Source organism: Acanthochromis polyacanthus, chromosome 7 (assembly GCF_021347895.1).
Source record: "Acanthochromis polyacanthus isolate Apoly-LR-REF ecotype Palm Island chromosome 7, KAUST_Apoly_ChrSc, whole genome shotgun sequence".
Classification (NCBI taxonomy): Eukaryota; Metazoa; Chordata; class Actinopteri; family Pomacentridae; genus Acanthochromis; species Acanthochromis polyacanthus.
In genome coordinates, this window is record NC_067119.1 from 15,958,179 (window position 1) to 15,970,803 (window position 12,625).

Here is a 12,625-nt window from a genome sequence, read left to right on the forward strand (position 1 = left end):
ATGCATAAAGCTGTCTCAGTCTGTGTGTTTGTGTCTGAAGATAAAAGCCCGTCTTATAACAGCTTGGTCATGGCCTAAAAAAGGATTTGGTGCTGTAAGTCACTCAGGTTGCTGTGGACATGTATTTAGCGGCACCTTGTGACGCAGCCGGTGTTGAACGAGGCTGCAGACGCCTTCCTTGACCTCGCTGAAGTGGAGGTGTGTAAGACAGTAATACAGCGAGCTGAATGAAAGCGTGGAAGATGAAGAATTGAGGCTAGGTTTAGCAGTGTTTTCACTTCAGCTAAGTCAGATAGAGTTCAATGAAAAGCCCTGAAAATCACCTTGTCAGCTTTGTATTTCAACAGTATACTGCTAGATTACCAAACTCACATACACACGTGGACAAAATTGTTGGTACCCCTCAGTTAAAGAAGGAAAAACCCACAATTCTCGCTGAAATCACTTGAAACTCACAAAAGTAACAATAAATAAAAATTTATTGAAAATTAAATAATCAAAATCAGCCATCACTTTTGAATTGTTGATTAACATAATTATTTAAAAAAACAAACTAATGAAATAGGGCTGGACAAAAATGATGGTACCCATAACTTAATATTTTATTGCACAACCTTTGGAGGCAATCACTGCAATTAAATGATTTCTGTATTTGTCAATGAGCGTTCTGCAGCTGTCAACAGGTATTTTGGCCCACTCCTCATGAGCAAACAGCTCCAGTTGTCTCAGGTTTGATGGGTGTCTTCTCCAAATGGCATGTTTCAGCTCCTTCCACATATGTTCAATGGGATTCAGATCTGGGCTCATAGAAGGCCACTTTAGAATAGTCCAACGCTTTTCTCTCAGCCATTCTTGGGTGTTTTTGGCTGTGTGTTTTGGATCGTTGTCCTGTTGGAAGACCCATGACCTGCGACTGAGACCAAGCTTTCTGACACTAGGCAGCACATTTCTCTCCAGAATGCCTTGATAGTCTTCAGATTTCATCGTACCTTGCACACTTTCAAGACACCCTGTGCCAGATGCAGCAAAGCAGCCCCAAAACATTACTGAGCCTCCTCCATGTTTCACCGTAGGGACAGTGTTCTTTTCTTCGTATGCTTGGTTTTTGAGTCTATGAACATAGAGTTGATGTGCCTTACCATAAAGCTCCAGTTTGGTCTCATCTGTCCAAAGGACATTCTCCCAGAAGCTTTGTGGCTTGTCAACATGCATTTTTGCAAATTCCAGTCTGGCTTTTTTATGAGTTTTTTTCAGCAGTGGTGTCCTCCTTGGTCGTCTCCCATGAAGTCCACTTTGGCTCAAACAACGACGAATGGTGCGATCTGACACTGATGTACCTTGGCCTTGGAGTTCACCTTTAATTTCTTTGGAGGTTGCTCTGGGCTCTTTGGATACAATTCCAACGATCCGTCTCTTCAATTTGTCATCAATTTTCCTCTTGCGGCCACGTCCAGGGAGGTTGGCTACTGTCCCGTGGGTCTTGAACTTCTGAATAATATGAGCCACTGTTGTCACAGGAACTTCAAGCTGTTTAGAGATGGTCTTATAGCCTTTACCTTTAAGATGTTTGTCTATAATTTTTTTTCGGATGTCCTGGGACAATTCTCTCCTTCGCTTTCTGTTGTCCATGTTCAGTGTGGTACACACCTTTTCACCAAACAGCAGGGTGACTACTTGTCTCCCTTTAAATAGGCAGACTGACTGATTATGAGTTTGGAAACACCTGTGATGTCAATTAAATGACACACCTGAGTTAATCATGTCACTCTGGTCAAATAGTTTTCAATCTTTTATAGAGGTACCATCATTTTTGTCCAGGCCTGTTTCATTAGTTTGTTTTTTTAAATAATTATGTTAATCAACAATTCAAAAGTAATGGCTGTTTTTGATGATTTAATTTTCAATAAATTTTTATTTATTGTTACTTTTGTGAGTTTCAAGTGATTTCAGTGAGAATTGTGGGTTTTTCCTTCTTTAACTGAGGGGTACCAACAATTTTGTCCACGTGTGTACTTCTAGAAAAATATATGACTATTTCCTGTCAGAAATTTGTATTCTCACATTGTGTTTGGTTAGAAGATGTAAGGAAGGTGCTGTAAGAAAAGAGAATCTTGATCATTTGTACATGCATGTCAGAGTTGATCAGTCTCTTTACCAGATTTTGGTGACAGCTTCACACTTTGCTGAAGTTACAAGAAAGATTTTAACACATTTCAACCAAGCCGCGCTACAGACCACACTTCAGTTTAACCAATTAGGTAATTAGTAGGTCGACAATAAATTAACTGAGAATTGCTTAACCCAGTTTTCAAGCAACTTGCTTGACATTTGCTGGTTTTGGCTTCTTAAATGTGACAATATTTTGCCTTCCTTTTTCAGCTTTGTATGAATTTGAATTAAATTTCATTGACTTCTGCACTGTTCGTCTTAAACATTGCAATTATTCCACTTTTTTTTGGCAATTTGTAGACTATACAATAATTTAGGCAAGAAAATAATCATAAGTTGTAGCTTGAAACCACATGACACGAGTTTAATGAAGCAGACAAATTTAGTAATTGAGTTTGAAATCCAAAACAGATTTGGACAAATGATCTTTTTTTTCCTTCTTTGACTTTGACTACTGCTTGCGTAGTTCTACAAATGCTATGATCCTACTGTGGCATGTGCCATTGTCCTTTATTAAATTCCAGCTTGTTGCATGCTTGGATCTCTTTACATCTTTCATGTCTGTCTCTGCTGTCAAAGACATCTGAAGAAAGAAAAAATCTGACTGTGCTACAGCATCCACGATACGACATTATACTGTATTAAATAACTTTGAAGAATATTTGGGATACTATACTTAAATTGTCAAGCTGAGATCAATTTAATTGCGTGGTCTCATTATTCAACGGTTAATGTCAATAACAGCAGGACTGTTATGAAAAGATCAGCAGCTTCAAAGAGACCTGTCTTCACTCAGCTCTTCCCTTCCGCTCTTTCTCTTCCTCCCTTTTCTTTTTTCCTGAACCATAAATTTCCCTCATCCTTCATTTAGTGTCAGACCAATAAAAGCCCTCACTGTTTGGAGTCAGTTGTGGTTATGCATGTGCACGGACACGCACAGGAGGAACTTCAGGGGTCAGCGGTATAAAAATCACTCCACATCGAGCGGAGACCATCCTGAGCCCCTCACAGAATGCTCACTGACCTGTTCCCTCTCTATTTTCTGTCCTCTCTCTCTCGTTTGTTTGAGGAACGCATTCCCAAATTCCTTCTCTGACAAACACATCCTGACGGCGCTGCTGTGAAACCACGGAAAAGGCCCCATTCTGAGTCTACAAACACACATGTGCATAGACACACACATAAGACGCACACTCAGTGGCCTCAGGGAGGAATGTGCAGCAAAGGTAGCCAAGTGGCTCAAGTGCGAACTGTCCGCTGGGGCAGATGCAATCGGGATCAATTCAACACAAAGCTCTCCTTAACAGAAGCCATTTCAGACTACAGGGTCAGATATGAGATAAAAATAGTGTCTTTAAAACATGGAAATACTTCAAAACATCTGAAGAATAACAATAATTAGCCTAAGCCAAAGTATTAGATGATACCGAATATTTGGGAAATGCTGCTATTATATTTCTGCAGCCCCTCTGCGCTTTATTGTACTGGAATGTTATTGGTTCCTTTTTTTCCCCTTTGGATGGTTCGAGTGACTCATCAGCGTATTATCAGGCGTCTTGTTGCGAACTGAGCTGCAAATATCAAGAAACAGAAAACCCTAAGCAGATAACTTCGAATCTTATTTTATGAACCCACGCGAGTGTATTTTTACATTTCTGATTCAGCTTGTTTAGAGACTTGCTGATGTAATTTCGGACCATATTCGGTGCCAATGAGAGCAGTAAAAGCAGAGCGATGAAACCGGAGCTCCTCGAAGTTGAGGGGCAAAAAATTGATTTCGGCGTAATGAGTTTCAAAAGGAGAGCATACGAGCAAAAATATGGCGAGACATGCTTCGACGCCAGTCAATGTAAAGAACTGAAAATGAGACTTCACCTCCAGAGTCAGAGCACCATCTCCTCCACCACCCTGCGAGCCGATTGGTCCATTTCCTCTTGGACCAACGAGAGGCAGCGACGAGCCACGGCCTGCTGCTCGGCGTCCTCCTGAACCATCAGCTCCCCGTACAGATACACACCCATGGCCTGGAACGCACAATTGCTTTACTCTCCTGTTTTCTCTGATGCTCGATCAGTGTTTTTAATGATGCTTTGATTGTGTGCATTTACTTGGTCATGAACCAGGAAGTGTTCGACGTCTCCATAAGCCTGAGCGTACGCATGTTTGACCACCAGCTCACACCAGCGATGTCGCACCTGGAAACCAACAGAGCGGAAAAGAAATGCCTTTAATGGAACGCCAAATTAAATTTATTTATTGTAAATATGATGCAAGATGCATGATGTGAGATGTAAACTCTCTTCTGCCAAAACACTTGAACCCGAATAGAACCAAGAAAGCAAAGAAAAATACTAACAACATCTACATTTGCCAACATTTATATACCTTCAGTAATTCAATATGAATTTGGAAGAATTAATTACTCTAAAATGCAGCTTATGCCGCCAATAAAATCCCTAAAAAGCAGAATGGTGTTGATGAGAAGATTTAAAGTCTTTTGTGTGTTGCCATTGCGGAAAACAGTTTATTTCTCTGGTTTTAGCCAGTGCAGCCAGACATTAACAGGTCTCCCTCAATGCCAGGAACAAAAAAGACAAACAGGTCATCCGACAGGCCTGGAGACAAATCTGGAAAACTGCTCCACTGACAATAAATCGATTGATCCAGGAAATGGGGATTAACAGATGTGAAGTCGGTTTTGGAAAGAGAATCGTCTCAATCTTCACATTTAAAAGTTCCATTTAATTCTGACTGTTCACAGTTTGTGTGTGTGTGTGTTTGTAGCTGTAGTTTTTACCGTATGTGTCCATATATATATGTGTGTGTGTGTGTGTGTGTGTGTGTGTGTGTGTGTGTGTGTGTGTGTGTGTGTGTGTGTGTGTGTGTGTGTGTGTGTGTGTGTGTGTGTGTGTGTGTGTGAAAGCTAATTCCTGGCCTTTCTCCCAGAGGATCAATAGGAGCTCTGTTGCCGCGGTTACAGGAGAGATCAGAGACTGGCTCTGTCCCTGCCTCAACCATCATCCTTCATCATCTGCTATGAGCGTGCACGTGAGCGCGTGTGTGTCTGGGTGAACGCAGGCAGAGTGTGTGTGTGTGTGTGTTTGTGTGAGTATATACTGTTGTGTAGAAGACACAACAGGCTGAGGATGATAAAAAAGACAGGAGAGCGATAAAAAATTCCAGATGAAAAATCTTTTAAAGCACTGTCACTACTTTAAAGCCGAACAGTTTCCCTTGGCTGGTTTTTTGTGGGTGCTTCGCTCTTCTGCGTAACCATCTCCACACACTCGGGATAATAAACTAGCCCCTTGGAGAGTGCAGTGACCGAGAGTGGGATTTTTTTTTTTTTAGTGATTGATTCAATTTCAACAGCTAAAGCTTTGAGTATTTCTAAAGCAGATACAGATATTCATTTTGAGATGACATTCTAGAAAGCATTCACACTCCTAATAGGAGTTTTGCTTCTTTTTTTTTGTGTCAGAAATGTGGCACTTCCTTCTATCTGCTCATGTAGCATTAAAATGACTGAGACTGAGCAACGCTCCATTTACGACCACGTTTAAATCCTCAAATTACCTCTGCAGCCTACTAAATAAGCATAAGTTTAATTGGTCTCCGAAGGGCTTTCAAGTCCCCCTTTCATCCAAATTTTAAATCTTTCCTTTTTCTGTATAGTTTTAGGGTTTTTTTTTCTTTCTGGGAAGCTACAAAAATCCCTAAGCAGACATGGCAAGAGGGAAGTAAAATGTAATGCTCTTCTGCCTCCTGCCCACACGAGATCAAGAATACGTGTATGTCTGTATTCATGGGAGTGCGCATTAGTGTGTACAGTATGTGTACCCTCTAGTGCCAGCGCTGCCCTTCTGGCCTCTGCAGCCCCGGCAGCTGTTCCCTGTGCTGGGTTACATTCCTGGGGAGAGCCCTGGGGCAGAGCAGCTGCCTGGTGCACCTCTCCTTACCCCCTTCTTACTCTGCTTCCTCTCGCTGGGCCCCTCTCCTCTGACAGCACATGCAATTACACAGTGACATTCCTTCATTTATTACTGCGCCCCTCCCTCCCCCCTCCACCACCGATCCCAACACACAAACGCTACAACTGTTCCTCAAGCACCTTGTGTGTGCGCACTTACCATGACGAACAAACTTACACGTCTCATACAGCTGGAATCTCACGCAAAGGCGTGCATGGACTAAAGATGAAAAGCGTTACAGCAGCCTTGACTTGTCCAATACTATATAGCACACAGCTTTTGGGGTGATATTCTCATTCTTCTTGAGAATTAGATGAAAAGATCATCCGCACTCCTGTGACTGACTAGAGCCAAATATAAGAAATCTTAATTAGTGAGCTTCAGAGATGCTATTAGAGTAAAAATCAGCTAAGGAGTAATAATGTGTAACAAATCATCTAGACATTCAAATTCTTTTATTGATTAATCGAAGGACATTTTATTACACTTTGATGATTGCCTTAACAATAGAAACATATGAAAAGATAGTAAACTAGGCACGTTTTTGGCAAATGGCCTATCAAGTTTCCAAAATTACGCTTATGTATGTTACTTTTTGACGGAAAAAAGTGAACTTTTTTCTGTCAAAAGTAACATACAAAAGTAACATACATGAGCGTAATTTTGGAAACTTGTCAAAAACGTGCCTAGTTTACTATCTTTTCATATGTTTGTATTGTTAAGGCAATCATCAAAATGTAATAAAATGTCCTTTGATTAGAATTAGATGATTTGTTACACATTATTACTCCTTAGCTGATTTTTACTCATTAGGCATTTTTAACCTTGAGACAGAACGGGCAACTGTTCTCTGCCCGTTTCTATATTTTTTTTAGCATACAGAGGAGGTCATAGCACTTGCCAAGAAAGGAAATAAGCAAACTTCCCACATTTATCCCTTTAGCTGTTTGTTTCTTCCTTTTTGCCTTCTATATCTGCACTCTGCCACATGAGCTAAATGTAGCCACTACTCTTTTCTTTTGTAGCTTGCCCAGTGGCACCTATTAGGCCTGGAAGGGATTTCTTCCCATGTGAGCCTTCCCCAAGGTTTTTATGATTATTTTTGAGGCAGGATTTTCTTGCTCACTTGACTAACTGTTTTTATTTCCAGTCTAATGTGAGCCTCTGAAGCCCTTTGAGATTATCTTTTTGACTTAAGCAGACAAATAAACTCAGGATGACTTTTTTTTTACTTCTGTCTTCACTATTCTTAATAACTCTTTCCCTCTTGTTCTGCTGTCTCCTCTCTGGCTGCTTAACCAAACCTAACCCGAGCACCTTACTCACAATAAGACCCGTCTAACCAACAGATGGTTTTGGCACACGTGGGCATGTACTGCTATCGCAAAATCACAGACGCACTCACGAAGCTACACACATGCATGTGCACATGTATAGACACACAAGGGGTCTCGCGTCACATGAGGCTCATATGAAAGGAAGTGAGCAAAAGTCACGCACTCTCTCTCATACATGCAAAGACATGCCCCGACTCACAAATGCACTCACACACATATTCATGGTGGCTCACACCGTACACAAAAGAAGTCCGACTGCACGCACACTGGTAGTCAGCCGCATATTAGCTTTTACTGCCGTGTAGATGCACATGCAGATGACACACACAGAAACTGAAGGTTGCGTGCCAGTCTGCAGAGCGCCTTTGACCCACAGACAGCCTCCTGTATCACCTTGTGCAGTGTCTCACTTCAGCTTCAGTCCACTTTGCTTGCACTGAGACATGCAACTGACATGTAGCTCAACAACATATAACAGCAGATTGTTGCCACTAAAAGCAGAAATAGCAGCAGAATGGATTCATTGGAATGGTTAGATATCAAAGCTTTGCACTTCATGTGGCATGAAATCATCATAAGAACGAGCTCAGCCTGATAATACAGTCCTATTTTCAGGTGATCAGTCAGTTCTTTCAGAACGCATTCGGCATCAGCGTATCACTAACAGCCTTTCAGAAATCATTCCTATCACCCATTATTCATTCATTCTGAAAAGCTCTCGTTCTCTGTGAAGTAAACACTGAGGGGCTACAGGCAGCTGGCCTCTACTCAGTCCTGTATTTATCCAAGAATTCTAAACAGATCAATCATCAATCATCTGAGGAGAAAGTGGTCCCAGACAAAGCAAAGCTGAGTGAGAAGAGGATACTGAGAAAAAAGGAGAAAAAGAGCTACAGACAAAGAAGAGAACAAATGGCCACTTTTATAAGGAGAGACGTAGGTGATTAACCTCTTCTGAATGAGATTACTAACATTAGGACTGGGCCATTGGCTTTAGACAAGTGTGTGCAGGTGTTTGTGAGTGAGTGTGTGTGTAAGTGTGTGTTTTTCCATGCATGACCATGTGCATAATGGCCCTGCGTATTTTTAGCAAGCGCTAAAAGTTTTTTTCCTGGAAATTGCAGATGAGAATCTGCTTTCATCTGCCAGGAAGTCTGTCTAAAGAGGCCTTAACCTAAAGCTGGACTTGAGGCCAAACACAGAACGGCCTCGAGTTTTTATCACAAGATCGACTGCTAAAATTACAAGACAATAACCTAAATCAGAAAGCTAAATCCCTGAAATAAGATATAGTAAATGGTCTGCACATAGCGCTTTACTATACCTGAAAGATACCCAAAGTGCTTTACATTATATGTCATATTCACCCATTCACACACTAACCACGACTCAGAGACACCTTGACACAAGCTCTCCAGGCCAAGGATTGAACCTGTGACCCTCCGGTTGCAAGTCAGCCACTTTACCCACTGAGCTATGCTGCCCATCCCCGCCCAAGATATGTTTTCAGGATATCCGATTCCATATTGAAAATCGTTCAAAATACAGACCTGAACAAAATGCCTGAGACTGTTTTAAATGTAAATATTTAAAATGTCATTAAGTTGGCTGGATTTAACGCAATAACCACTGAACTGGCTCCACACAACAGAACATATGAGCCACATTATTTACATTACTGCCCGCACAAAACGGCTGATAGAACTAATAAGAACTTGTAAAACACTGAATATGTATCAAAATTTTCTTTTTAAGACAAACCATGTGTTAATGATGGGGGTTAGCATGGACAGTTTACAGGCTCTGCCACTGCTGTGTTTTTCACACTCGTGCTCCCGTAGTAAGAGGCGGCGCTGTACAGTAAAGAAGTCTTAAGCTGTCCACACACACAGAGCTGTAGAGCACAAACAGACCAAAACACACTCAAACTCACAAACATTGTTAATAGCGCCATTAAGGAACTTTGTTCAGTACTAAAACATGAAGTGAATACTTGTGGGATTTAGTCAGTAATGGCAGCTGTAAAGAAGAGAGCTGCTATTACAACTGAATTTACTACACATTGCTAAGCACTATGCCCTGGGATGGGAGAGGAAACCGTCTACTTTTTATTATTGGAGGAGATTGAAGCGCTTGTGCGCTCAGGATCACTTGTCTGAGCATGTGTGTGTGGGTGAATGTGTGCGAGTGTGTGGTCTTACCTCAGCATCTTGATTCTGTAGACTGTAGGTCCTCTGCAGAGCGCGCATTGATGCCACGCTCAGCTCCGGTTCCTCCAACAGAAGTTCCAAAAGCATCACTAGCTGGTCTGACGTCAACTGAGGAAATAAAAGAGTTTATAATATTAATAGTGCCAGCTAATACAAGCTCCCTCGTGAAATATATTGAGACAAATGTATTAAATATTATGAGGAAATAAGTCACATCTTCCTTGCACCGGCAGCTTCAAACTACCAAACTGGCAAACCAGCACGATCATTTACATAATGGATATTGTGCACCCACTCACAATCACATTTAAATTATTTTCCACAAGTTTCATTTTCGTCTTCTGTGCTATGAAACCTTTGATGAAAAAGGACATCAATACAAGTCAGGCAATTAATGCAGCCTGTCGAACAGAAGGAGCGGTAGAACAATAAAACAGAGCTGGAATGGTTATTAAATAAATATGTTAAATCAAGTGAATTTTGTACAAGTGGGAAATATTACAAAACGGGCAGGAAAGAAAAATAACAAATGAAAGGAAATTATTAGGATTTGAAGCAAGAACAGAAGGAGAGGTGAAACTAAGACATGAAGTTGTCTTTTTTTAATTTTATTCTTTGTAAGTTGCAAGATTGCAGTGAAACCCCGGTTGCAGAGACTAAAAAACTGAGAAGAGACAAAAGGTTTTCAGGAAATAGGAAATGTCTTACTGTTGTCTCCTAATAGTGCATGTACTGATTGTGTTATCCTGAGGTGGACCTGAAGGAACACACCTATTTTCTTCTGATGACTAACATCTTTGGGGACTTTGAGAACTCGCTGGTGAGCTTTAGACGATTATTCTGAGGATGGATGTGGGCAGCGATATGAGAGAGTGACTTCCTCCTCTGGGGACAGCTGTGCCTAGCCTTGCCTGCCGCTCTCCTGGATACAGCAAGCACTCCCAGCCTCTCTTTCTCTCTGGTCCCAGTCTGGGACACAATTAATGGCTGAAGGCCCCGTGGAGACTGACGCGAAAATAAGTATGAAGTGTGCGCGTGTGACTGAGTGAAACAGAGCGAGAGAACAAGAAGAAAGTGACGGAGAATGAGGTTGGCCACTTGCTACAGTTGCTGGATATGTTTACCTCTTCCATTCAGGTAAATACTAGAGCAAATAGCTAGATTTTGAGCAATGTATGTTTTGTGAAGAGCCTATCTATTTAAAGCTACCGTTGATAAACATCCTCCTGAGCACTGCTGGGAAATACCTGACCTAAAACCAGGAAGTATTTCAGCATGGAGCTGTTGGAGCTGAGGGAATAACACCCATACTCGAGCTGGCAAATGTTCAAATCAAACACTACTACCACTGCTGCTGCTCCACAAACAGACACTGGTGATCATCTAACTCTGTGGAAAAATTTGATACCCAGTCTTTCCCTTCACCCTCTATTGACTCTTCTCTCTCTCTTCGCCCCTCTTCCCTCCATTTTGTGAAGGCTGAGTGTTTTCTGAAGTGGCGTCTCCATCTTTAAAGAGTCTCTTTGGGGCCCACCCATGATCCTTCTCACTCTCCCACCCTTTGAAAAGTGAAGAGTCCACAGCAATAAAACACAACTCTCATATACGCGCGCACACACACACACACACACACACACACACACACACACACACACACACACACACACACACACACACACACACACACACACACACACACACACACACACACACACACACACACACACACACAACTGCACACATCCCTCTGCGGTGACTGCGAGGTCCTGTTGTGCCTGTATGTATTTATGTTGCTAAGGAGGTAATCAATATGTCTGCACCAGTGTCTCCAAAATCAAATTCCTGGTCAGTGATGGTACGTTACAAGCTGATTATTATTATCCTAACAAACACACACACACACACAGTACACAGATGAGTCGACAGGAACATGATTGTCTCTCTCATCACATTTAACATCTCCATGGTGAAGTTACCAAAATCAACAGCAAGCAACAATGCTTTCCATAAACTATCTGATTTGCTTCTACAAAGCCAGAAATGTACTCTTTAAGGAATGTATTTGCTACTTGGTACTACTCTTTGCTTTCACTCACAATTTTAGACAAAAAATACCGTACTTTACACTTCACTGCATGCATAAATTGTTTCCAATGATTAACTGGTGAGATTGGTGCAGCGGAGACTCGCTCTACGAGAACAATGAAAACTACTAAAACTCTGTCCATTAAACTTGCTTGAACACATGCCTCCTCTGAAAGCAGAAGGTATCTACTCATCCAACTTGCTCGACCTCATTTTCAACATATGTGACCTTTGCTGCATGCATCGACAAACTTATGGCACTTGTGTCAGTGTTGTGGAAGTGAGCATTGTTGCACCAATATTGGTAATGTGGTGTAATCTAATGAATGGGGATTATACAAAAACCAGAAATAATCTGGTTGTAAATGTTATCACAAATGGGATTCAATACGATAAAATCTTAACAATTGTGAATTTAAGTTCAGGTTGAATGCATTTTGCTTGTATGTTTAATGTCTTGTTTGACATTATATCTTGAAAACTGACCATTTCAGAGCAGGGGTGGATCCAGATTAATTTTAATGGGTGGGGGGGCACAGGGGGGTACAACAGATATTTTGGGGAGGGCCACCAAAAAGTATAAGAAAAAAAATTAAAGCTGCTATCGACCTCTCGCTTTTACAAAGTACTTTTCATGTTGGATTTCTTTTGGCTCTTTAACCCAATAGGAAAGCTGTATATGACCTTTTCATTTTGGACTGTTAACATTCAAATTATGATGGACATGCTTCCTTGTTTATGTGAATTACAGCATCATTAGCTGCAGCATCTGCCTGTTATGTAAAACTGGTAAGCTCAACGACCGTATCCCAAGGGCAATTCAGTGACAAATATTGTGCAAAAACAGCACTGT

General features: G+C 41.3%; 1 protein-coding gene across 1 annotated transcript in view; it reads right to left on the minus strand.

Annotated features, from left to right (window-relative positions):
- aopep (aminopeptidase O (putative)) overlaps nucleotides 1–12,625 on the minus strand; it is an 81,522-nt gene that overhangs the window by 6,409 nt on the left and 62,488 nt on the right. The window contains 3 exon segments of the mRNA XM_022199979.2: nucleotides 4,045–4,193; nucleotides 4,278–4,364; nucleotides 9,679–9,795. Coding sequence (XP_022055671.2) covers nucleotides 4,053–4,193; nucleotides 4,278–4,364; nucleotides 9,679–9,795 — 345 coding nt within the window. The 3' untranslated portion in view covers nucleotides 4,045–4,052.